The sequence below is a fragment of the Oryctolagus cuniculus genome, chromosome 2, assembly GCF_964237555.1.
Source record: "Oryctolagus cuniculus chromosome 2, mOryCun1.1, whole genome shotgun sequence".
NCBI lineage: Eukaryota > Metazoa > Chordata > Mammalia > Lagomorpha > Leporidae > Oryctolagus > Oryctolagus cuniculus.
This window is the reverse complement of record NC_091433.1, coordinates 33,122,383-33,147,078: the sequence shown is the minus strand read 5'-3', so window position 1 is coordinate 33,147,078 and position 24,696 is coordinate 33,122,383. Positions and strand designations below refer to the sequence as shown.

The 24,696-nt window shown below is 41.2% G+C and overlaps 1 protein-coding gene and 1 pseudogene across 2 annotated transcripts in view; both read right to left on the bottom strand.

Annotated features, from left to right (window-relative positions):
* The window catches only part of WDR19 (WD repeat domain 19), an 89,796-nt gene that overhangs the window by 44,708 nt on the left and 20,392 nt on the right, over positions 1-24,696 (bottom strand). For both annotated transcript variants that reach the window (XM_008275097.4, XM_051842452.2), the window contains exons 7-15: positions 23,018-23,098; positions 20,811-20,923; positions 20,312-20,485; positions 15,516-15,586; positions 14,558-14,730; positions 14,354-14,468; positions 12,918-13,024; positions 12,072-12,194; positions 1,695-1,844 (exon numbers count right to left, since the gene is read on the bottom strand). In XM_008275097.4, the coding sequence (XP_008273319.1) occupies positions 1,695-1,844; positions 12,072-12,194; positions 12,918-13,024; positions 14,354-14,468; positions 14,558-14,730; positions 15,516-15,586; positions 20,312-20,485; positions 20,811-20,923; positions 23,018-23,098 (1,107 nt within the window). The remainder of the gene's footprint in view (positions 1-1,694; positions 1,845-12,071; positions 12,195-12,917; positions 13,025-14,353; positions 14,469-14,557; positions 14,731-15,515; positions 15,587-20,311; positions 20,486-20,810; positions 20,924-23,017; positions 23,099-24,696) is intronic.
* On the bottom strand, positions 8,635-8,747 carry LOC127490387 (U4 spliceosomal RNA; annotated as a pseudogene).

Sequence of the window (24,696 nt, the reverse complement as noted above, 5' to 3'; positions counted from 1 at the left end):
ATATGGCAAACACTGTGCTAAAAGCTTACATGCATCATCCCATTTAATTTTTATCGAACAACCCTACAAAGTTAGGTTTCAGAACGGTCTCCATTTTGGATAGGGAAACCGGGAACTCAATCAGATTGAAAGCTTCTTAACAGAAATGATCAAGAAAAAGAACTGTAAAAGGAGGAAGAAAAAAATGGTATCAACTTGTTGAGCGTTGGTTTCTCTCTTCACTTTCCCTCAAGTCACTCCTTAGGTCTGACTAATTCCTCAGAGATACTTGCTTTACCCTCCGACCTGCTTCCTGTCCAAGCAGCAGTCTCTAGTGGTGAACCCACGTGGGAAAAGCAAGGCAGCTTTAGTAAGTATCTGTTACAGAAGGGAGACTCGGACAGGATGGCATCTGCATATTAAGTAGAAGGAATCTGAGGTTCTCTTCATGCTTATGTCCTTCCTCCTCATTTGTTTTATGCTTGGGAGAGCAATGGGCTAAGTAAGAACTGGCACATTAGAAATCTGATAATAAGTAATCCAGGTGCACCCACGGAAGCATGTAATGTTTATCAGAGAAAGAAAGGAAAGGGAAGAAAAAAACAAAGAGAAAGGAGAAGAAACCAGTCTTCCCATCAAGCAAAATGCAGCACAGAAGGAAAAGCTGCTTGCACTGCGCGGTTACTGGAGGAAACACACACATAGCTGGGAGGGTTATTAAGGATGGGCCCGAGCGTAGCTGCCAAGCTGTGCATGACAACCAAGAACTTTAACTAGACAGAAACCTTAACTGGATTTCAAACATCAATGCAAAACTCAAGCATGGCAAATAATATAAAAACATAATATTTCCTTTTTCTAAATCTATTTTCAAAAAAGCTGAAGATGCTTAAAGCTGGGAGTAACTGCCTTTTGAAATGGGGCCTCCCTCCTTTTTTTTTTAAAGATTAATTTATGTGAAAGGCAGAGATAGGGAGGGAGGGAGAGACAGACTGACAGATCTTCCATCCAAGGGTTCACTCCTCAAATGGCTGCAACAGCTGGGAAGGGCCAGGAGCCAGGAGTTTTTTCCAGGTCTCCCACGTGGAGACAAGCACTTGGGCCATCTTCTGCTTTCCCAGGTGCATTACAGGGGGTTGGATCAGAAGTGGAGCAGCTGGGACTTGAAAGGCACCTATATAGAACGCTGGCATTGCAGGTTGCGGCTTAACCTGCTATACCGCAATGCAGGCCCCAGGCCCGTTCACTTTTAATCATCTAGTACAAAATTACCTTTCCCTTGTGTTCAGGCCCCTTAAGGAAAGAGGAGTCAATTAAAGTGGGTAGAAAACACAGGGTGTAACCCCTGCCTTCTAAAACTTACTGCACACACAGAGAAAAAGTTGTATAGGAAGGTGCATTGCAATTACTGTATTACGTCATACATGATAAAGTTCTAAGTGATATAGAACACAATAGCTATCTTTCCATTAAAAATCTCTCTGGGACTGACACTATAAAAATCGCAGACTAATGGGAAAAGTTTTCTTGACATGAAGAGTTGTGAAAATCAGCCACAAGCATGATATCAAAAGATGATGGCAAAGTAATACAATCCTTGGCACTATTTAAGAGAAAATTTTATATGAGACATAAATTAAAAAAAAAAAACTTTCATGTTGTAATGAAGTTTTAGAATACAGACATTGAAACACTGAAAAATTTTCCAGACTTACGGGACAGTAGACAAATCCATCACTATTTTCATCAATGAAAACTAATCTTGTTCCATTTGGGTCAGGAAAAAGCTTTTTCACACCCACAGGATGTCGATAATCATTAACAAATTGCCAGTCTTCAATGTAGAAATACTGAATGACACCAGTCTAAAGCAAACATAAAAATACAGTCATAGAAATATAAGAAGTGGGCACAAAATACTGACTTTCAGCATTTAATTTAAAAGATTATATATATATATAAATACATATATATATACGTTATATGTATGTGTGTGTGTGTGTGTATATATATATATATATAAAGATTTACGTATTTATTTGAAAGACAGAGTTACAGGCAGAGGCAGAGAGGTCTTCCACTCCTCAGATGGCTGCAACGGCTAGAGCTGTGCCCATCCAAAGCCAGGAGCTTCTTCGGGGTCTCCCACACGGGTGCAGGGGCCCAAGCACTTGGGCCATCTTCTACTGCTATCCCAGGCCACAGCAGAGAGCTGGATCGGAAGTAGAGCAGCTGGGATTCAAGCTGGCACCCAAATGGGATGCAAGCATTGAAGGCAGCAGCTTTATTTGCTATGCCACAGCGCCAGCTCCCAGCATTTAAACATACTTTCTAATTTTAAGAGAAAATCATATTTCTAATGAAGGAGAAGTTTAGGAATAATAATTTAGTACATGTGAAAGGTAAAGACCTATGAAAATAAGTGAGACCGCACATGTGATTCAAGTCTATTAATTCTAACATTTTTAGATTTGGTACTTGCTGGAAAACTCTCCCTGTTTAAGAGTAACTTTCAAAACACATTACCTCAAACATTTTTTTGCTGTTAATAAAGTTAATTTAAAATTAAAAACAAAAACTTACCTGTTATATTCAACTATTGCTATATGGTGGCAAAGAACATTTAGACAGCAAAATTAAAAACACAATATTTTTACAATCACTAAGAAATGGGAATACTTGGATATAAACTTAACAAAAATATACACAGGACTTATATGCTGAAATCTACAAATCACTAATAAAAGAAATCATAGATTTAACCAATTGGAGTGGCATACTATGTTCATGAATTAGAAAACTTAGCACAGCAAATATTAATTCTCCCCAGCTCACATACATTCCAATAAAAATTTCAAGAACATTTTTTATAGATATAGACAAGATTATTCTAAAATTTATATGGAATTACAAAGGTACTAGAGGAGCTAAAGCAATTTTAAAAATAGATAAAGTGGAAATTAATCTATCCAATTTGAAGACATTTTAAAATAGGTAATCAAAACTGAGTGATACTGGAAGGACAGAAAAATCAATCAGTGGGACAAAATAGAGAAATGAGAAATAGACAAATATGCCAAACTGATTCATATTTTAAGATGCCTATACTTGCTTAGTTTTTAATTCACAGCTTTATTGAGATATAATTCACATACCATGCAATTCAATCTCTTCAATCCATGGTTTTAGTATACAATTGTATGACAATTGATCACCACCAATTTAAAAACATTACATCAGGGCCAGCGCTATGGCGTAGTGGTAAAGCTGCTGCCTAGAGTGCTGGCATCAATATGGGCGCTGGTTCAATTCCCAGCTGCTCCATTTCTGATCCAGCTCTCTGCTGTGGCCTGGGAAAGCAGTAGAAGATGGCCCAAGTCTTTTGGGCCCTCACAACCACATGGGAGACCTGGAAGAAGTTCCTGGCTCCTGGCTTTGGATGGGTGCAGTTCTGGCCATTGCAACCATTTGGGGAGTGAGTCAGTGAATGGAACACCTCTCTCTCTCTCTGCCTCCCCTTCTCTCTCAGTGTAACTTTTTCAAATCAATCAATCAATCTTCATATAAAAAAAGGCTAGAGCAAGCTGAAATTAGTTATAAAAAATAAAATAAAAAAATTACATCACCCCAAAAGAAACTATTTAGCAGTCAATCCAGACATCCTATAATGGGTTAATAAACAAACTGTTGCATCCATACCATGGACCATTTTTCAGCAATAAAAAGAAACAAACAATTGATATAGACAACCTAGATTATCTCCAGAGAAGTATGATGGGTAGATAAAAAAGGCTATCCCAAAAGGTTGTATACTATATTACTCCATTGATTATATTACTGAAATGGCAAAATTATAGAAAGAGAGAACACACTATTCACTAGCAGACATTAAGGATGGGGTAGAAAGAGGGAAGTAGGAATGGCTTGTAAATGAACAACATGAGAGATCCTTGTGGGGATAGAATTGTTCTGCATCTTCACAGTACAAGGGAACTTCAAAATGTTTGTGGAAAAGTGGAATCAAATGATGAAAATAGAAGTAGGTAACTATTTCTCAATATAAACCCATCAAGCTCGAAACATTTTCTAAGTGATGATACCAGCCATGTAGCTCATCTCTAGAGCTGAAGGTCTTAGGGGCCAGTGTTCTGGCACAACAGGTAAAGCGGCCGCCTGCAATGCCAGCACCCATATGGGCACCAGTTTGTGTCCCAGCTGCCCTACTTCTGATCCAGCTCCCTGCCACCCAAGTAGGAAAGCCAGATGAAGCTCCTGAGTTAAGCCTGGCTCAGCCCTGGCCATTGAGGCCATCCAGGGAATGAACCAGCAGATGGAAAATCTCTCCCTTTCTCTGTAACTCTCTCAAAATAAATAAATAAATAATAAATAAATAAATAAATAAAATCTTTAAAGAAAACCAGAACAGAAGGTCTCGGGAATTTAACTATGTCAGCGAGTCTTTTTTAAATTATTAACAGAAGAAAAATGGGTGCCCTTAAGCTTTTTTTTTTTTTAAGATTAAGAAACAAAAAGATGTCACAAAGAGGTAAATTAGAACTGTAAGGTGGATGCCGAACTTCCCATTGAAACTGTTGCAAAACTGCCATTGTTCAATCCCAGGAGTCAGCAGGAACACTGTCACGGTGGAGGAGGCCTCTGTGGTGAAGTTTTCTGGGCATTTTTCTGCTAAAGTTTTGGCCAGCTTCTCAAAATGCTGCCATGACCTTTTTTTGTTGTTGTTGTTTTTTGTTTTGACAGGCAGAGTGGACAGTGAGAGAAAGAGAGAGAGAGAGAGAGGTCTTCCTTTATCGTTGGTTTACCCTCCAATGGCTGCTGCGGCCAGCGCACCGCGCTGATCGGAAGCCGGGAGCCAGGTGCTTCTCCTGGTCTCCCATGGGGTGCAGGGCCAAGGACTTGGGCCATCCTCCACTGCACTCCTGGGCCACAGCAGAGAGCTGGCCTGGAAGAGGGGCAACCAGGAAAGAATCCGGCGCCCCGACCGGGACTAGAACCCGGGGTGCCAGCGCCGCAAGGCCTAGTGAGCTGCCGACCTATGCTCTTGACCAGCCTGCCTTTGCTCTGACTCGGCACTTCCTCCTCTGGTAGCCATTGCTCTGATGCTTTTTCTTCAGGATCCTTCTGGTAAAGCCATGCTTCATCTCCTGTTATACTTCTTCAAAGACATGCTTCAGGTTCTTGACCCCAATTGTTTAGAATTTCCTTGAAAAGCTGTATTCTCATCTGCAGCTGATCTGGGTGCAACAGTGTTGGCCCCCACTGAGGAGAAAGGGTGCTCCACTTTGTCAGTCAGATTGTGCCAGCTAAACCAACTGAGGTGTCTATGGCGTTGGCTATTATTTCTGCTGTTAATTGTTGGTCCCATTCAATTAGGACACGAACAAGAAAAATTTTTCCCTTGCAAACTGATATGGATGGGCTGTGGCTGTAGGCTGTATCTTCATCAATGTCTCAGCACTTCTCTAAATTAGCTAAACATTTGTAGACTGATTTGGGGCACTGTCCCCTAAGTGTTTCATACAGCATCAGTGATTTCACCATTCTTCTAACCAAGTTAAACATCAGTTTGATGTTAGTTCTTACACCAAGTTTAATAGAATTCATGTTGCTCTGATAAGGGCTCTTTTCAACCTGATGTGTTATCCTTCTTAGTGCCTCAAACTGAATCCTATTGATATGTGATAACTAGCTAGTATTAGCTTAGGCTGCTGAAAAAATTGAAATCCACACATATTTTTCCATAATACACATTTTCCACAAACGTTCTGAAGTTTCTCATAGCGATGATAGCAGCCTGGCTGACAGTGTAGTGTAAAGTTATCAGTGGGGGAAGCCAGGTAGATAGGATCTCTCTGTGTCTTACAACCGCATGAGAATTGTCAGGGATCTCAAAATACCAAAAACACATAATGTCTTGAATTTCTATTCAGGCCAAAACAGAATGAGTAATACTTCAGACTTACTTTCCCACAACAGACAAAATACATCAAACAGCATATTTCAGAGTATTGGAATTTGGTAACAAGGGACATTGATCTCTGAGAGATGGGACACAAGTGAACCCTTTGATTACTCCACCTTATTGCCTTCAAAAAAAAATTTTTTTTTTGACAGGTAGAGTGGACAGTGAGAGAGAGAGAGAGAAAGGTCTTCCTTTGCCGTTGGTTCACCCTCCAATGGCTGCTGCGGCCGGCGCACTGCGGCTGGCGCACCACGCTGATCCGATGGCAGGAGCCAGGAGCCAGGTGCTTTTCCTGGTCTCCCATGGGGTGCAGGGCCCAAGCACCTGGGCCATCCTCCACTGCACTCCCTGGCCACAGCAGAGAGCTGGCCTGGAAGAGGGGCAACCGGGACAGAATCTGGCACCCCGATCGGGACTAGAACCCGGTGTGCCGGCGCCGCAAGGCAGAGGATTAGCCTAGTGAGCCGCGGCGCTGGCCACCTTCAAAATTTTTAAACCATGGCAAATGGAGTAGCATGCAGGTGGATCGAGATTCCTTAGTTGTGGAGCTGGGGCTGAGTCTGAGGCGCAGAAGGAGGCTGGTGTTTGAAGGGTGGAGCCTTAGAATGGAGAGAGCTGTACAGAGAACCTTGGAGATCTGCACAGACCACCTTGCCTATCAGCAGAGTACTGATCAGTGGATGGATATGAGAAAGCCACTGAACCAGAGAAAGGATTAGAAGCACAGTGACAGATCTCACATAGGACTGGGGTTAGTGACTGTTCCCAATCACCAGACTGGAAAAACTTGTCATTCACAGGCACTGGGTAGAGTACTCAGCCATGTTTTGCCCCAAGAGTGGGAAATAATTTGCTATAACTGAGCACTGCCAAACAGCACATAAAAGCAAATCCCTAAAGAGTCAAATTTTTTCCAAACAAATTAACTGCATCCAAGGACAAAGTTCAAGAATATTCTTAGGAATATAAAAATAACCAGCAAGGCTGGTGTTGTGGCATAGCAGGTAAAGCCACTGCCTGCAATGCTGCATCCCATATGGGTGCAGGTTTGTGTCCCAGCTATCCCACTTCTAATCCAGCTTCCAGTTGATGGCCTGGGAAAAGTGGCAAAGTACTTAGGCTCTTTCCACCCACAAGAGATCCAGAGGAAGCTCCTGGCTTCTGGCTTTGGGTGGCCACTTGGAGAGTGAACCTGTGGATTCAAGATCTCTGTCTCTCCCTCTAACTCTTTCAAATAAATAAAAAAAAATCTTGGCCGGCGCCGCGGCTCAATAGGATAATCCTCCACCTTGCGGGGCCGGCACACCGGGTTCTAGTCCCGGTCAGGGTGCCGGATTCTGTCCCGGTTGCTCTTCTTCCAGGCCAGCTCTCTGCTGTGGCCAGGGAGTGCAGTGGAGGATGGCCCAAGTGCTTGGGCCCTGCACCCCATGGGAGACCAGGAGAAGCACCTGGCTCCTGGCTTCAGATCAGCGCAGTGCGCCGGCCGCAGTGCGCCGGCCGCGGCGGCCACTGGAGGGTGAACCAACGGCAAAGGAAGACCTTTCTGTCTCTCTCACTGTCCACTCTGCCTGTCAAAAATAAATAAATAAATAAAATCTTTAAAAAAAATAACAAGCACTCCAAAAGGTAAAATTCCCAGGCATGACCCACAATGAAAGGAATAACGGATTAAAACTGATTAGATGTTAGAAATAGCAGACTAGGGTAGCCAGTGTTGTGGTGTATTGGGTTAAGCGGCTGCCTGTGACATCAGCATTCTGGATGAGTGCAACTTTGAATCCTGGCTGCTCTGCTTCCAATTTAGCTCTCTGCTAATGCACCTAGGAAAGTAGCAGAAGGTGGTCTAAGTATTTGGGTCCCTGCCACCCACATGGAAGATCTAGATGGAGTTCCTGGCTCCTGGCTTCAGCCTGGCCTAGCAGCACTCATCTGGGGAGTGAACCAACAGATGGAAGATACCTCTCTCTATCTCACTCTCACCCTCTCTATTTCTCTCTCTCTCATTCTGTAATTCTGCCTTTCAGACAAATGTCTAAAAAAAAAAGTAGCAGACAAGATAGGTGGTTAAAGGCTACTATAACTGTATATCATTTGTTTATGAAAAGTTAATTGGAGATAGAAAATATGTCCAAAATAGATATTCTACAGATGAAAACCACCAGATTTAAAATGAAAAACACAGTGGATAAGATTAATGATAGATTAGACATGATAGAAAAAAAAGACTAGTGAGTTCAAAATTATAGCAATAAAACTATTCAAAATGACACGGTAAAAAAGAAATTAAAAAATTCAAATAGCATTATCTGTGAACAACTTCAAGCAGCTTTATAGATGTGGATACTTTACAAAAATTCACAGAATTAAAAGATAAGTTTATTTTGGTGCAAAAATTTTTTAAATTAATGCATAGCTTTATCCTAAGACATATTTTCCATCATATGCATAGATTTCAAAAAATTTTCTGCATCAAAAGAAACTTATGTTTTGATGCTATTTTCCATGAACTTTTGGAAATACCCTTGAATGTTTAACTGGCGCCCCTGAAACTGGGAAGCAAAGCGGGGAAGATACATAAGGAAATAATGGCTGAGAATGGCCCAAATTTGATTAAAACTTTAAACCTTTAGATCTAAGAAGCTCAATACCTCCAAGCACAAGAGGTTTTAAGAAAAGTATGTCAACACACATTATAAATTGCTCAGAAACAGGGATAAACATAAATTCTTAGCAATAATTGTGCCTTGGATAAACCTCATTGGCTACGATACTGTCACTGTGCAAAGCTGGGGATAAAAATAAATTCTTAAGAGCAAACATAGGAAGAGAAGAAGAGACAGAGCACACACAGAGGAACAAGATAAAAATGACAGATTTCTTGTGGGAAATAATGCAAGCAAAAAGTGGTAGAACAATATATTTAAAGTACTGAAGAAAGTCAACCTGAAATTCTATACTCAGAAAAAAATCCTAAATATGAAATAAAGACATTTTGAGACACAAAGTTAAAAGAACACATTACCAGCAGACCAGCACAACAAATAAGGATAAAAGTAGTCCTTAAGGCAGAAGGAAAAGATACCAGACGGAAATACGGATGCACACAATAGAATGAAGAACACTAAAAATGACAACTATATGGATAAATATGATATTTTTTTAAAAGATTTATTTATTTGAAGGCAGACTCACAGAGACAGAGAGAAGAAAAGAGAGAGAAAGATCTTCCATTCACCAGCTCACTCCCCAAATGGCCACAATGGCCAGAGCTGGGTCGGTCTGAAGCCAGGAGCTAGAGCTTCTTCTGGGTCTCCCACATGGGTGCAGGGGCCCAGGTACTTGGGTCATCTTCTGCTTCTTTCCCAGCACATTAGCAGGGAGCTGGACAGGAAGTAGAGCAACCAAGACTCAAACCAGTGCCAATAAGGGATGCCAGTGCTGCAGATGGCGGCTTTACCTGCTATGCCACAGCACTAGCCCCAATATGAGACTGAGTTTTAAAAACTCAAACTTTTTAAATGATAACTAATCATTTCAACAAAACTAATAACAGTGTATTGTGAACTTAATAATATCTATAAAAGTAAAATGCATGACAACAGCACTGTGGTTGGGAGGGAAGAAATAGATATATGCTACTCTAATTTTCTTAATACACAAATTGAGTGGTATAATATTACTTGAAGATAAACTATGATAAATTAAACCTAAAATGACCATATGACCAAGAAAATAATAGAATTGTAGTTTGTAAGTCAACAAATAAAATATGTATGGACTTCAAAAAGTTTGCAGAAAAAATGGAATTAAAAGATAAATTTCATTTTAGTGCAATAAATTCTGAGAACTACACACAGCTTTTTCATAAGTTGCTATGAACTTTCTGAAGACCTTTCTATATATGGATCTGCATGGCTAAAATGAACATGACTGGCTGAACATTGTGGTACAGCAGGTTAAGCTGCCACTTGGGACACCTGCATCCTATATTGGCCGCTGGATGGGGTCCCAGTTACTCTGTATCCAATCCATCTTCCTGCCAAAGCAGCCTGGGAGGCAGCAGATAATGTGCTTGGGCTCCTGGCACCCATGTGGGAGATCCAGATGTAATTCCTGGCTCCTGGCTCTTGGCTTTGGCCTGACACACCCTTGGATGTTGCAGGCATCTGGAGAATGAAGCAGTGAATGGAAGATCTTTTCCTATTTTTCTGTAACTCCACCTTAAGTTGGAAATAACTAAACATTAAAAAAATGTAAATGACTGACCATGTCACTCATTAGTGAGGATGCAGAGGAATCAGAACATTCACAAACCATTGATGGAATGGAAAATGATACAATTTAGAGAGCATTTATCAATTTCTTAAAAAATTAAACATACATATGTCATATCTGTAGATATTCCAATTCTAGGTATTTATCCAAGAGGAAAGCAAACCTATATGCATACAAAGTCTTGAAGTCCTAGATATAAATGTATATAGCAACCTCTGTAAATATCCCAAACAGGAAATAGCCCAACAGTTCATCCCTAAGTTCTGAGATCAGCAAATGATGATAGATGTGCACTACTTAGCAATAAGGAATGAACTACCAACACACATTGGCTCTATCATAAAATAGTTACCTTGAATAAAAGAAAGCAAATAAAAAGGAGTACATACTGTGTGATATCTCTTACATAAAACCCTAGAAAATACAAACATTTACTAGAAAATACAAACATTTAATACATGACATAGTGACAAGCAAGCACTGGGTGTGGAGGGAGGGTAGAATCAATAAGGGCATGAGCTAACTTCTGAGGGAGACAGACATGTTCCCTGTTGTGACTGAAGTGACGGTGCTTCAGAGTGTGTGTGTGCATATTCAAAATCACCAGATTGTTTCCTTTAAATGCTGTAATTTATTGTCTATCCATTCTACTTCAGTAACTTGCTAAAGAAAACATCATGTCTTCAGAATCATTCAGTTATTAAATTGAAATAAATATTGCTTCAATGTGAACAAATGGAAAACTTCTGAAACAGTGAATAACTATTTTTCACACTTGACCTTAGCCAAAAGGCTGAGATGTAACTATTTTTCTAATGTGGGAAATGATGCCTTCTCTAGTGAATTCTTTTACAGATAGAACAAGGTAACAAGTATGATCCTTAGAAAAGTCTGTGGAAATTATTTACAAATACAAGTTACAAATAACACAATTATGCTTTTTGTCCATGTGACTAATGCAGTATTTAAAGATATGGGTATGACAGGTCACAGAACCAAGAGAATGAGTAAGATTCTGAATATTCAATTAATTTTAACAGTTACTGAATGCCTACTAAATGTAGGCACTGGAGATCTGAAATTGAATTCACTGACAAGTGAAATCTATATAGTACCTAGAGAAAAATGTGAGGCTTGGTGGGGGCAAGCAGCAGCTAACAAGATTTAGAAGTGGTATCTGAGCCCAGATTTGCCAGGTTCCCTATGCCACCAGCACTGCTTAAAATCACAAAGGCACCAACACCAACAATTATGTCACCTATGTATTCTTACTGCCGGCCGGCACTGGGGCTCAATAGGCTAATCCTCCACCTGCGGCGCTGGCACACTGGATTCTAGTCCCGGTCGGGGCACTGGATTCTGTCCCGGCTGCCCCTCTTCCAGGCCAGCTCTCTGCTGTGGCCAGGGAGTGCAGTGGAGGATGGTCCAAGTCCTTGGGCCCTGCACCCCACGGGAGACCAGGAGAAGTACCTGGCTCCTGCCTTTGGATCAGTACGGTGTGCTGGCCCCAGCGCGCCGGCCGCGGCGGCCATTGGAGGGTGAACCAACGGCAAAGGAAGACCTCTCTCTCTCTCTCTGCCTCTCCTTCACTCTCTCTGTGTAATTCTGACTTTCAAGTAAATAAATAAATCATAAAAAAATAAAAGTATTGATGTCAAAAAAAAACAATAGCACCATGTAGACCTCATCATGTAGAGTTCGTCAGACTAACAGTTGAATTTCTCCACAAAAACTGTAATAGAATGTCTAATTTATTAATCTCAATTCAATGGAATGTTCAAAAAAAAGCAAGAACTAGACATCTCCCACGTCCTATATGACAGAAGATGATACGTACATCCGTGCCATAGATGAGGAAGTCAGCAGTCAAGGCATGACATAAAATCCGACACTTGTCATCCACCGCAGGGAAAAGCCGAGTTTCACGCTCTTCCTGAGCATCCACCATTTCACTTTCTATCTACAACACAAAGAATAAGAGTAGGTCACAGATGCAGTTGAGGAAACCTGGTGACAACGTCTGGGAAAAAGTGTCTCAAGTTCAACTGATCATTCAGAATCGCAAGACCAGCATAGGCCAGTTTTCTCAGGCAGGTACCAGACCGGAGCCTCAGCTTGGCAGCAGGGCAGCACTGCACATGCCTCATTTGTGGGAACAGCCCACAGCAGGCTCTGCAGCCCTCCAAGAGCTGACCTTGTTGGCTTCCCAGAGACAGAGAGTCAAGAAACCAGTGTGGGAGATGCCCTGGTTTACTACCCCTTCTTCACAGGTGCCAGTATCTCTTGCCATAAACTCAACAGGTACAGTCTGAAGGATCCCAGTACGTGTCATGCCCAACTATAAATCAGTGCATCCCAGGATGTCCAGAGACATGGCCTTCCCATCAGGTTTTCACAGCTCATTTATAGCTCTTTGCAGATGCAATTTACCGACTGGGTCATTTTCACTGAAAGCATTGTTGTGAGTAGCACTGTGATATTTATCAGGTTTCTGGGGAAAAGAACTAGGAAGTCAACTGAATGTCTCACCCCAAATCCGAGTAGTTTTGCTCATTCCATATCCCCCTGTGTTCTAGCTAGTCTGTACACACTCTGCTTCCTTACCAAAGTTCTGGACAATAAGATGGTAGACTGCTCATGATCATCACTTTGCAGGTTTCCAGGACATCAAAATTATACGTACCAAATGCAACTGGACTTTGCCTTCAAAAAGTGCAGCAGCGTAGTCAGAATGAAGGCAAATGCTGGCTACTGTTCCTAAATATTCCACATCCTTCAGTTTTTTGACAGCTGTAATTATTTTTAAAAAATTACACATTAAAATATAGGTAAAACTATCCTACAAAAATATTTGCAAATAATTTAAAGAATTTTTATTTTTGTTTATTTGAAAAGGCAGAGGGAAACACACATGCACAGAGGGAGAGGGAAAGGAAGAGGTGGAAGGAGAGAAAGGCAGAAGGAGGAGGAGGGGAAGAGGAGGAAGAGGAGAGGGAGATGGATCTTTCCTTTGATAGTTCACTCCCCAAAGGCCAGAAACAGTGGGGCTAGGCCAGGCCAAAGCCAAGAGACCACAATTCAGTTGGAGTCTCCCTGTGGGTGGCAGGCAGCCAAGTACTTGAACCAACACTGCTGTCTTCCAGGCTATGCTTTGGCAGGAAGCTGGAATCAGGAGCCAAGTTGGGACTCCAATCCAAGCACTCCAATATGGGATGCAGGCACCCCAAGCAGCATATTAACCACTGCACCAAATGCCTGCCCCACAAATTATTTGAGATGCGTATCTTTGCAAATATATTCTGACCTTAAAATCTTATTTTAGCCATTTTTAAGAAAACTTTAATTGGCATATAAATTTGCCTCTTGGAATTCCATAACAGTTCACATAAGGAATAGAAAGTGACTAACAAAGTCACTGCACAAAGCGAGAACACACAGTATCATCTCATTTAATCTTCCTCTTCAAAGTATAAGCAGCCTCATTTTCCAGATGAATAAACCAAGGCTCACGGGGTGATGTGTTTACAGTCGCTTAGCTCATAGAGGTGGAAGGGGCAATCAACGCAGGGGCCTCATTTCAATGCTCATACACCACCCACGCCCACTGCCTTCACCATAAAGGTGAAGAATAAACCTTCCTGGGGTGGACATTGTGGTGCAGTGAATGAAGCCACTGCCTGGGACACCCCCAACCTGTATCGGAATGGTGGCTGGAGCAGCGACTATTGCATTTCTGATCCAGCTTCCTGCTAACTCATCCTTGAAGGTAGCAGATGAGGGCTCAAGTGCTTGTGTCCCTGCCACTCATGTGGGAGAAGCGGATGGAGATCCTGCCTCCTGGTTTTGGCCTGGCTGTTACAGGCATTTGGGAGTAAACTAGATCTCTCTCTCTCTCTCAATTGCTCTGCCTTTCAAGTAGAAGAAATCATTTTTAAAAACGAAAAAAATCTTCCTAAAAATGATGCAAATTTTTAGAGGATTCGTAAATCCACTTAAGTTATGAAAGAGAATTTGAGCAAAAAATGAAAGACTGAGTCTTAAAAGAAACTTCCAATGCTTTCCAAGTAACAGCAAAAACTATACAACAGCTAAGAACACAACAACTGGATTTAGACTTGCCATTCTCTCCGAGGACATAAAACCAGGCCCGGTTATTCATGCCCACAGCCAGATGATAGAGACCTACTGCTACAAAGTTGGGCTCCACGTCCACAGAAACTGTGATCGCTGGCTCCTGTGATACGGAAAAGTAACAGTTGTAAATCCACCGCTAAAGCTGCTCTGACTTTATTAATAAATAAAAGGAAAACAACATTTTCATACTCCTTCAACAGGGTTGGCCACGGTGACTTCCAGCAGGGAGGTGAGATATGCAATCCTTGTGCTGCAGGCATCACCAAGAATGGGAAGCTTGGTCAGGAAAACGTGCAGCGAGCCCCTCTGGGTAGACAGTGCCAGCAACTGGCCATCATCTGTCCAAGACAAGGTACCCAACCCTGAAAATATTGACAAAACAGATGATTATTTGGACACAACATACTATTGCAGACAATCAAGCAAGTAGTTTAAGTTACCAGAAGCATAAATACCATTAAGTGCTTTCTTCACCAGTCTAAACAGTCCTTATTCAGACTAGCAAAAGGATCATATGTTGGTGTAACATCAGCATGGATTCCTTCAATATGGCACAAGGAGAAAGTATACAAGAATTTACATTTTACAATGTGAATTAGGATGGAACTCACTGAAAATCTCGGCATGGAAGTGGAGAGGGAAGGCATCATGGTGCAGTGGTTACGCCACCGGATGGGGCGCTACAACCGTAACAGAGTGCCTGGCTGGAGTCCAGGCTACGCTGCTTCTGATCTAGCTTCCTGCTAATGCATCTGGGGAGGCAGATGATGGCCCAAATTTGGGCCCCTGCCACCCATGTGGAAGACCCAGGCAGAGTTTCAGGCTCCTGGCTTTAGCTTGGCCCATCCCTGACAGTTGTAGGCATTTGGGGAATGAAGCAGAGGATGGAAGTGTTCTCTCTTTTCCTCCCTCCCTCCCTGTCATTCTGCCTTTCAAATAAATTAGGACCAATACAAAAACAGAGTACACTTAGATCTTTCTGGTCAAGTAGTATGACTTACCATGATCACTAAATAAAGGCACTGTTTTGGGGAACTCTAGTGACAAGTATTAATTTTTTTCCTCCTAAAATAAACCTCATAGTAACAATCACAACATTACCCATGGAACCGAATGAAATGCCAAACTGCTGCAGAAAAAACGATACCTTTATTTTCATCATCTAGGTTGATTATAGCATACATGTCTTTTAGTTCTGCCAAGTCATGGATTTTAATGCTGAAAAATGAAAAGAAAAATGTCCATTTTAGATACGTGAGCTTTATGTAAAATTGTTTTAGTGCATAAAAATTATAAGCTATGGAATAGGTCAGTGGTCTCCAAAATGGGATATACAGGAAGATTTACTGGGTTAAGGTAAAAAATATTTTAATTTCTGTATTTATTACATTTATTACTTGTATCTTTTACTTCTACTTTGGAGGTGGCTTAACCCCCTGCACCGCAGTGCCAGCCCCTTACTGTTCCCTTAATGGCTCCCAGATCTCTAGTGATAGCCCTGTTTCACTGATGACATGGGTGATTTGTGTCTTCTGTTTGACAGTCTTGTCAGAGGTTAATTTTTTTTTAAAAGCAGGTTTTTAATTTCTCCTAAATGCTTTTATATTCAATTTAATAAATTTCTGCTCTTTACCATTTTTTTTTCTTTCTGCTTTGGCTTTATTTTGTTCTTCTAGTTTTTTTTTTTTTTTTTTTTTTTTTTTTTTTTTGACAGGCAGAGTGGACAGTGAGAGAGAGAGACAGAGAGAAAGGTCTTTCTTTGCCGTTGGTTCACCCTCCAATGGCCGCCGCGGCCGGCGCACCGCGCTGATCCGATGGCAGGAGCCAGGAGCCAGGTGCTTTTCCTGGTCTCCCATGGGGTGCAGGGCCCAAGCACTTGGGCCATCCTCCACTGCACTCCCTGGCCACAGCAGAGAGTTGGCCTGGAAGAGGGGCAACCGGGACAGAATCCGGCGCCCCAACTGGGACTAGAACCCGGTGTGCCGGCGCCGCTAGGCAGAGGATTAGCCTAGTGAGCCGTGGCGCCGGCCCCTTCTAGTTTCTTGTGGCAGGAATTTAAAATGATTAAGAACTTTTTTTTTTAAAAGATTTATTTATTTAATTGAAAGTCAGAGTTCAACACAGAGAGAGAGAGAATCTTCCATCTGCTGGTTCGCTCCCCAAATGGCCACAATGGCCATAGATGAGCCGATCCAAAGCCAGGAGCCAGGAGCTTCTTCCAGGTCTCCCATGTGGGTGCAGAGGCCCAAGAACTTGGGCCATCCTCCACGACTTTCCCAGGCCATAGCAGAGAGCTGGATTGGAAGTGGAGCATCTGGGACTTGAACTGGCGCCCATATGGGATGCCGGCACTGCAGGCGGCAGCTTTACCAGCTATGCCACAGCGCTGGCCCCATGAACTTTTTGTAATGTAAAAATCTGGAGCCACAAATTTTCTTCTCAGCACTGCTTTAGCTGACGCCTACACATTTTGTTACATTTTATTTTCATTTTTCATTTAGTTCCTTGTAGTTTAATATTTGCCTTGAGATCCTGTGATTCAAATTGTTACTAATATGTCATTTGATTTCCAAGGGTTTAGAGATTTTCCTAACTTTCTGTTATTGGTTTCTAGTGGGTTACATTATGATTAGAAAACATTTTTTTAATAATTTAAATTTGCCTAGGCTTGTTCAATGGGTACTTGAAAACAATTCGTACTCTACTGTTGAGTGTTCTATAGATGTCTGTGTCCTGGTTGGTCTACAGTGTTGTTCAGAGCTTTTATTGCCTTAGCGATCTCCTTCCTGCCTGGTTGGTCCATACATTATTGAAAATAAGGGAGAGGAGTTTTCTCCTTTCAATTCTTTCAGTTTTTACTTCATATATTTTGGGACTCTGTTTTTAAAAGCCTACGTGTTTAAGATTGTTCTATCTGCTTGGTGAATTGAGCCATAAATCAACATATAATATTCCTCTTTACTGAAGGCAATTTTCTTTACTTTGTTGTATATTTTACCTGAAACCAATACAGCCACCCAAAATTTATTTTGATTAGCATTTGCATGATCTGTTGTTCCCATCCTTATATCATTACATCTGAAATGAGTTTCTTATACTCAGCATATAACAGTGCCATTAATAAAATAAATTGCTGTTTACATTTTGTGGTTATTGATATATCTGAATTTAGTTCTGCTGTTTTATTATTTGTTTTCTGATTGTTCTGTCTTTTGCTCCTGATTCCTCCTTTCTTTGTTTAGGTTGTTTGAACAAGTTTTAGTATTCCATCTTAATTTATCTATTGTGTGTGTATGCAAGTATGTGCTATGGTTTTCTTAACGGTTGCTCTAGATTTCAATATACTTATTTAATTTTTCATAGCCGGGCCCAGTGCTGTGCTGCAAAAAGCCATTGACCTGAAGTGCCGACATCCTATACAGGTACCGGTTCGAGTTCTGGCTGCTCCCTCAGATCCACCTCCCTGCTAATGTGCCTGGGAAAGCAGCGGGGAATGGCCCAAGTCCTTGGGCCTCTGCACCCACATGGGAGACCTGGAAGAAGCTCCTGGCTTTGGATCGGCTCATCTATGGCCATTGTGGCCATTTGGGGAGTGAACCAGAGGATGGAAGACATCTCTCTCTGTTTCTACTTCTCCCTGTAAATCTTCCAATAAATAAAAGAAATCTTTAAAATTTTATTTTCATATTCTACTTATAATCAATATTTTATCATTTCAAGTAGAAAGTAGAAATCTATCATATATACACCTTTTTATTCTCTCCTTTATATTATAGTTGTCTTAAGTACTCTATCTTCATTCATTAAACATCCTATCAGACAATAGGATACATGTTTTTGCTTCCAACCACCACATACAAGTACATGTTCAAGATCACAAAAATGAAAAAGCAGCCCATTACATTTACCCATGATTTTACCATTTCTTGTGTTCTTCCTTCATTATTAATATCCCAAATTTCTTTCTGTCCTCAGTTCTCTTCTAGCCAAAGAAGTTCCTTCAGCAACTCTTTCAGAGCAGGTCTTTGGGCAAGAAATTCTCTTCACTCTCCTTCATCTGAGAAGGCATTCATTTTACCTTTATTACTCACAGCCATTGTCCCAGGACACAGAACCTCGGATGACAGTGCCTCCCTACTGCAGCACCTCAGGAGTGCTGTGGCCCTTCTTTCCAGCCTCTGCACTTTACAGTGAGAATCCACTGCCACTCAAAATGTGGTTCTCTAAGATTTTTCCTTGTATTTAATTTTTAGAAATTCAATGATGATGTGTTTGAGCCTCAATTTCTTTTGTTTATGGTATTTGGGATTTTTCTGAGCTTCTATTATATATGAGTATATATTTAAATCTCTTGCCATAAAGAAATTTTCAGCCATTATTTTGGGATCCTGACGACACACATGTTAGACCTTTTGGTACTGTCTCACAGGTTCCTGGGACTTAATTTTTTCTTATTCAGACTGGATATTTTCTATGGATCTACCTTCAAGTTAATTGACTCTTTATTGGGATCTCTGTTTGCTATTAGGTTCACTATACTTATTTTATTTTTCAGTTCTAAAATTTCCATTTTTCTTCTTCATAGATTCTATTTCTTCTACGAGATTTCTTACTTTTCCATTTGTTTCAAGAGTATTAGCCCTTACCTCTATTATAGTTGCTATCTGGATTATTTTGTCATTGGTGACTGTTGATCACCCATCCAGAGTTGAAATTTTCCTGATTCTTCATATGCCTAGCAATTTTGGGTTATCTTCTGGATATTTTAAATACTATGTGACTCTGTACCTAATCTAATTCCCAGGAAGAAGGTTAATATTTCTGTCTTATTAGGCAATCAACTTGGTTCGGTTCAGGTGACAAGTTTTCAAGAAGCGTCCTGTGGGTTATGGCTTCACTGTCAGTTCCATTTTAAGACTTTGTAGCGGTATCCAGATGTGTCTTTGGCCCACTCAGTGGTCAAAAGTACTTAAGCTATAGACTACCTGTTAATTCAGTTCTCAAAGCCTTTGAGACAGGTAAGATCCACCCATATGAGCTTAGGTGCAAGCCCAGGAGTTTATAAATGTCTTTATGGGATTACTTTCCTAAGTTTGTCCCTCTCTGTGATCAGCCTGGCACTTTCTGATTCCCTAGGGCTCTCCTCTCTGTTCCTCCAGGAGTGCTGAGACTCTAGTTAGCCTGTACTACACCTTGTACTTCCCATATTTCACAGGCACCTGTGGCCATGCAGTGGAGAGGACACAGAGAAAAATAACCAACAGGGGCTCCCCACTTTCTTGAGCCTGTAGCTCCTCTAACTGGAGAGGAAGGACACCCTCCTTCAGAGTTTAGATACCCGTGGGTCGTCGGTGCCATTGCTTTTGCTGCCACTGACATGGTGAGACTGCACAGTGGCTGGGGCATGAGACAACAAAGAACCAGAACAGAAAACAGAAAACCAGGGTAATTGCCGAACTGCCTCGCAGCATTAGGTGTTCCTTTTCCTGCAAGTTGAACCAGAACTAGAGGGCTTCTCTTAGAGCTCTGTGTTCTGGTGTCTACACTTTCAGGTTCGGGGTTGCCCTGAGTCCTGGCTGAGGAAGACTAGAGGACAAATGAGATATTTACTGCTCGTTTGTCAGTACTACAAATTCTTGTCTTCTGCAGTCTACTTGCTACTGCTTACTTTACAGATTCCTTAAATAGCTGTTCCATGTATTCTATACAGGTCTTAGAGGCAGTGGGAGAGACAGGGTGGAGTGTAGTTACTTCATGTAACATGGAGCTGCCTATTTTATTTTTAAGATTGATTTTCAAGCAAATTCCATTTCATGTTTCATCCTAAGTGTTAAAGGCATGGGTAAAAGTCTTAGAAATGTTCAATTTGCAACATATTTTAAGAAAATCTTATTTTCTTGTTTTCTGTATATAAATTTTCCTAAATATGTGACTATAACTTACCAGTTATCACCACATGTAGCAGCCTTGTTAAGAGTTGGTGATACTGCAATACTAGTTAGATTATCTTTATGGTCACAAGTCTGAAATATCTCTTGACCAATCTCCTGAATATGAGTAGAAATGACTAATAACACTCCAAGTGAAAAACCAATCATGATGTAGCCATCACCATACCTACAGCAACAGAGACAATAATACAGTAAAAAAAAAAAAAAAAAAAAAAGGAAAAAGGAAATTAACCATCATTGACAATATGGTAAATAAGCAAGTAAGTTAAAATTAAGGAATTAGAGAATTAAATTTATTTATACTAAATTATAGAACATAATTTATCAAAGGCCTACTAAGCACCACATCATGTTAGGTAGTTCCACATCTAAAAGATTATAATTCAGAAAACATCATACATAGAATTGAATTATTACAAACAAAAATTAAATGAATAAATGAGTAAAGAAGAATACATGGATAGCTTTCTACAGTGACCTTTTGTACATACCAACTGTAGCAGACAATGTTGCCATAGCACTGCTGAAATTCCAGATCAACTGAGCCATCCGGTTCATTCAGATTAAAAAGAAACAAAGCTTTCTTGCCAACCACCACACTTATCTAAAGAAAAGATTAGGGAATTGTGTAATGAATTACTAAATGCTTCAGGAAAAGACCAATAAGCAAACCCAAACAGCTGAATCTGATTTATGACAGCCACAGGCCAAATTCAGGTATGCTAAATGCTATAATAGGTATGATTATGTAACTAAACAAATATATTTATTATTATATAATTCTGGTACAGGTTCTTGGCTTTACACATTGTCAATAACTTTTGGAAACAGACTAAAATCCTTTTCTGGAATAACCTTTTGAACTCTTTATACCTCTCATTACAGTGTTATGAAATTTCGGTTTGCTCAGTCTTACATAAACCCGCTGCATGTGAATTCACATTCAGAGTAACATGAGTCTTCACCCATTTTGCTTTTGAACCAGCTGGGACTCTAGGTACACACTCCTGTGGGTAATCAAGTTTGGCTTTTTATATGATCACTGTTTTCATCACCTATGGGTCAGTGTGGCTAAACCAGAGATCCTGTGCTTTTCATGGAAGTCAATATTTAACTAATTTCCAGTGGAGGGTGGAACTCTGTCAGCAAGAGAAGAAATACTTTTTTTTTTTTTTTGACAGGCAGAGACAGACAGTGAGAGAGACAGACAGAGAGAAAGGTCTTCCTTTTGCCATTGGTTCACCCTCCAAGTGGCCGCTATGGCCAGTGCATTTCGGCCGGCTCACTGCGCCGATCCGAAGCCAGGAGCCAGGTGCTTCCTCCCGGTCTCCCATGCAGGTGCAGGGCCAAGGACCTGGGCCATCCTCCACTGCACTCCCTGGCCACAGCAGAGAGCTGGCCTGGAAGAGGAGCAACCGGGACAGAATCCGGAGCCCTTACCAGGACTAGAATCCGGTGTGCCAGCGCCACAAGGCGGAGGATTAGCCTAGTGAGCTGCAGTGCTGGCTGAGAAGAAATATTTTTCAGGGCTGATTAATGGCGATACTTTGCTATATCTCCTTGATTCTAAGATGTTATCAGTGTCACCACCAATTTAATAGCAGTGTTTTTGAAAATAAGTATCATTAAATTCATAGTGATTATGAAAATCATCTGGATTTCAGAATGTTAAAAGGTGGTAGGGCAAATGCATCCAAGTATTAAGAAAATAAAACACAGGGCTGATGTTGTGGTGCAGCAGACTAAGCTGTCACTGGTGATGCCGCCCCTTATAGGAGTACTGGTTCAAGTGCTGGTTGCTCTGCTTCAGATCCAGCTTCCTGCTAATGAACCTAAAGTGGCACTGGAAAATGGTTCAAAGGCTTGGGCCACTGCCACCCAGACCCGGATGGAGTTCTTGGCTTCTGGCTTCAGCCTGGCCCAGATCTGGCTATTGTAGCCATTTGAGAAGTGAACCAAAGAATGGAAGATCTTTGTCTCTATGTCTCTCTAACTCTCTGTTGCTTTGCTTTTTAAATGAATAAATGAAGAAATAAAAAGTCTTAAAAAACCTACAACTTTCAGAGTCTGTTCGTTGTATCTCATGGAGTAAAAATTAAAAACCCATACAGAAATCAATACTTCTATCCTTAAAGATAGTCTACTGCTTCTGCTCCCACAGGAGTGAAAAGAACAATTCCATGTCTACCAGCATGCTGTCCTCAGTTGCTGTGACATCAGGAAGTCAGCAACAGCCAACACAACTTTTAGGCATGAGATGCTGAGTCCAACCTTGGTTTAATAAGCAATGGACATAATTTATCACTACTTGAACCATCCAAGACAAGGAAATACAGTCAGGTCTCTCTATCTGTGGGGTTCACATGTGTGGATTCAATCCCCTGCAGATCAAATACTGAACTCAATGTGACTTTCTCTTGCCATTATTCCCTAAACAATATGGTATAACAATGATTTCCACAGCAATTACATTTTATTGGGTATCATTAAGTGCTTCAGAGATGATTTAAAGTATACAAGAGGATGTGTATAGGTTATATGCAAATATTGCACTGATTTATATAAGACATTTGAGCATCTGCAGATTTTGTAAGCTGTAAGGAGTCCTGGGAACAATTCCTGCACAGATACCAGGGGACAACTGTAGGCTATTCCACAAAATGATCAAAATCCTTAGGATTGGATGTAGAATCCTTACTGTGTTTCCAGCAGCAGGAGTTCGGTCACCAGTCTTCATCACGGAAAATTTCATGTCACTAGGTTCAAATCTCACTGCCGTCTACAGGGGGTAAAAACAGCGCTATGAGCAAACTCAACATACAAATTCATTTGAGTATTAAAACAGTAACTTTCAGTTATGACTAATGGACTAAAAAACCTGAAAATTCTACTGCCACAAATACCAAGAAATTCAGGATAAAACAAACCATATTAAATGGACAGACAAAACAGGGAAAGGGAAAGGGGAATTTATAAGGGACCATCAGCAAACACTGATGCTGTAGCTATCCAGAGCAGATGGTAAGAGAGGCCCATTTGTCTTGGTCCGAGCTCTGAATCAGACAAAATAAAGAAGATTTCATCGTTAAAGACCTGCCCTATCTTCATTATGTTCTAAAGTTCAAATTTATAAATCGAGTGAGAATACAGGAAGTGGAAGAACCCAGGTTATAATATCCTTGAAGTGTTTGGTAAAAACAAATCTAGAGATTCTTTCAAGGCTACAAGAATCTGCATAGATAACCACTGCTGATGAGCTCACAGTTCAAATTACAAAATTCACCAAGAAACAATGCATCAGGAGCAAGAGTCAGCTAATCAAAATAGAATCCTTAGACAGAGATCATATAATAATATTCCTATATGATTATAAACATAAAAGGATTTAGAAGACCTGATTTAATTTTGAAAAAAAAATTTAACAGACATAAGAATTATACATATGTATGGAATGTTATGCAAAAGAATATTTTAGGGGGCCGGCGCTGTGGCACAGTGGGTAAAGCTGCCACCTGCAGTGCCAGCATCTCATATGGGGAGTGGCATCCCATATGGAGTCCTGGCTGCTCCACTTCTGATCCAGCTCTCTGTTGTGGCCTGGGAAAGCAGTGGAAGATGGACCAAGTGCTTGGGCCCCTACACCTACGTGGGAGACCTGGAGGAAGCTCCTGGCTCTTGCCTTCGGATCAGGCAGCTCTGGCTGCTGCGGCCAGTTGGGGAATGAACCAGCGGAAAGAAGACCTCTCTCTCTCTCTCCTTGCCTCTTCTTCTCTGTGTAATCGTTTCAAGTGTTGTGGCCATTTGGAACATAAAACAGTAGATGGAGGCCGGCGCCGCGGCTCACTAGGCTAATCCTCCACCTTGCGGCGCTGGCACACCGGGTTCTAGTCCCGGTCGGGGCGCCGGATTCTGTCCCGGTTGCCCCTCTTCCAGGCCAGCTCTCTGCTGTGGCCAGGGAGTGCAGTGGAGGATGGCCCAGGTGCTTGGGCCCTGCACCCCATGGGAGACCAGGAAAAGCACCTGGTTCCTGGCTCCTGCCATCGGATCAGCGCGGTGCGCCGGCCGCAGCGCGCTGGCCGCGGCGGCCATTGGAGGGTGAACCAACGGCAAAAGGAAGACCTTTCTCTCTGTCTCTCTCTCACTGTCCACTCCGCCTGTCAAAAAAAAAACAAAAACAAAAAAAAAAAAAACCAGTAGATGGAAAATCTTTCTGTCTCTCCCTCTCTCTGTGACTCCACTTCTCAAATAAATAAAAATCTTTAAATATATATATATTTCTTTAAACATTTCAACATTTTAATGAAAACATAAAATCTTCTAGTTTGTTTTATCTCATGGTTATACATATGCATGACATTAACATTGTCTGTAGTAACC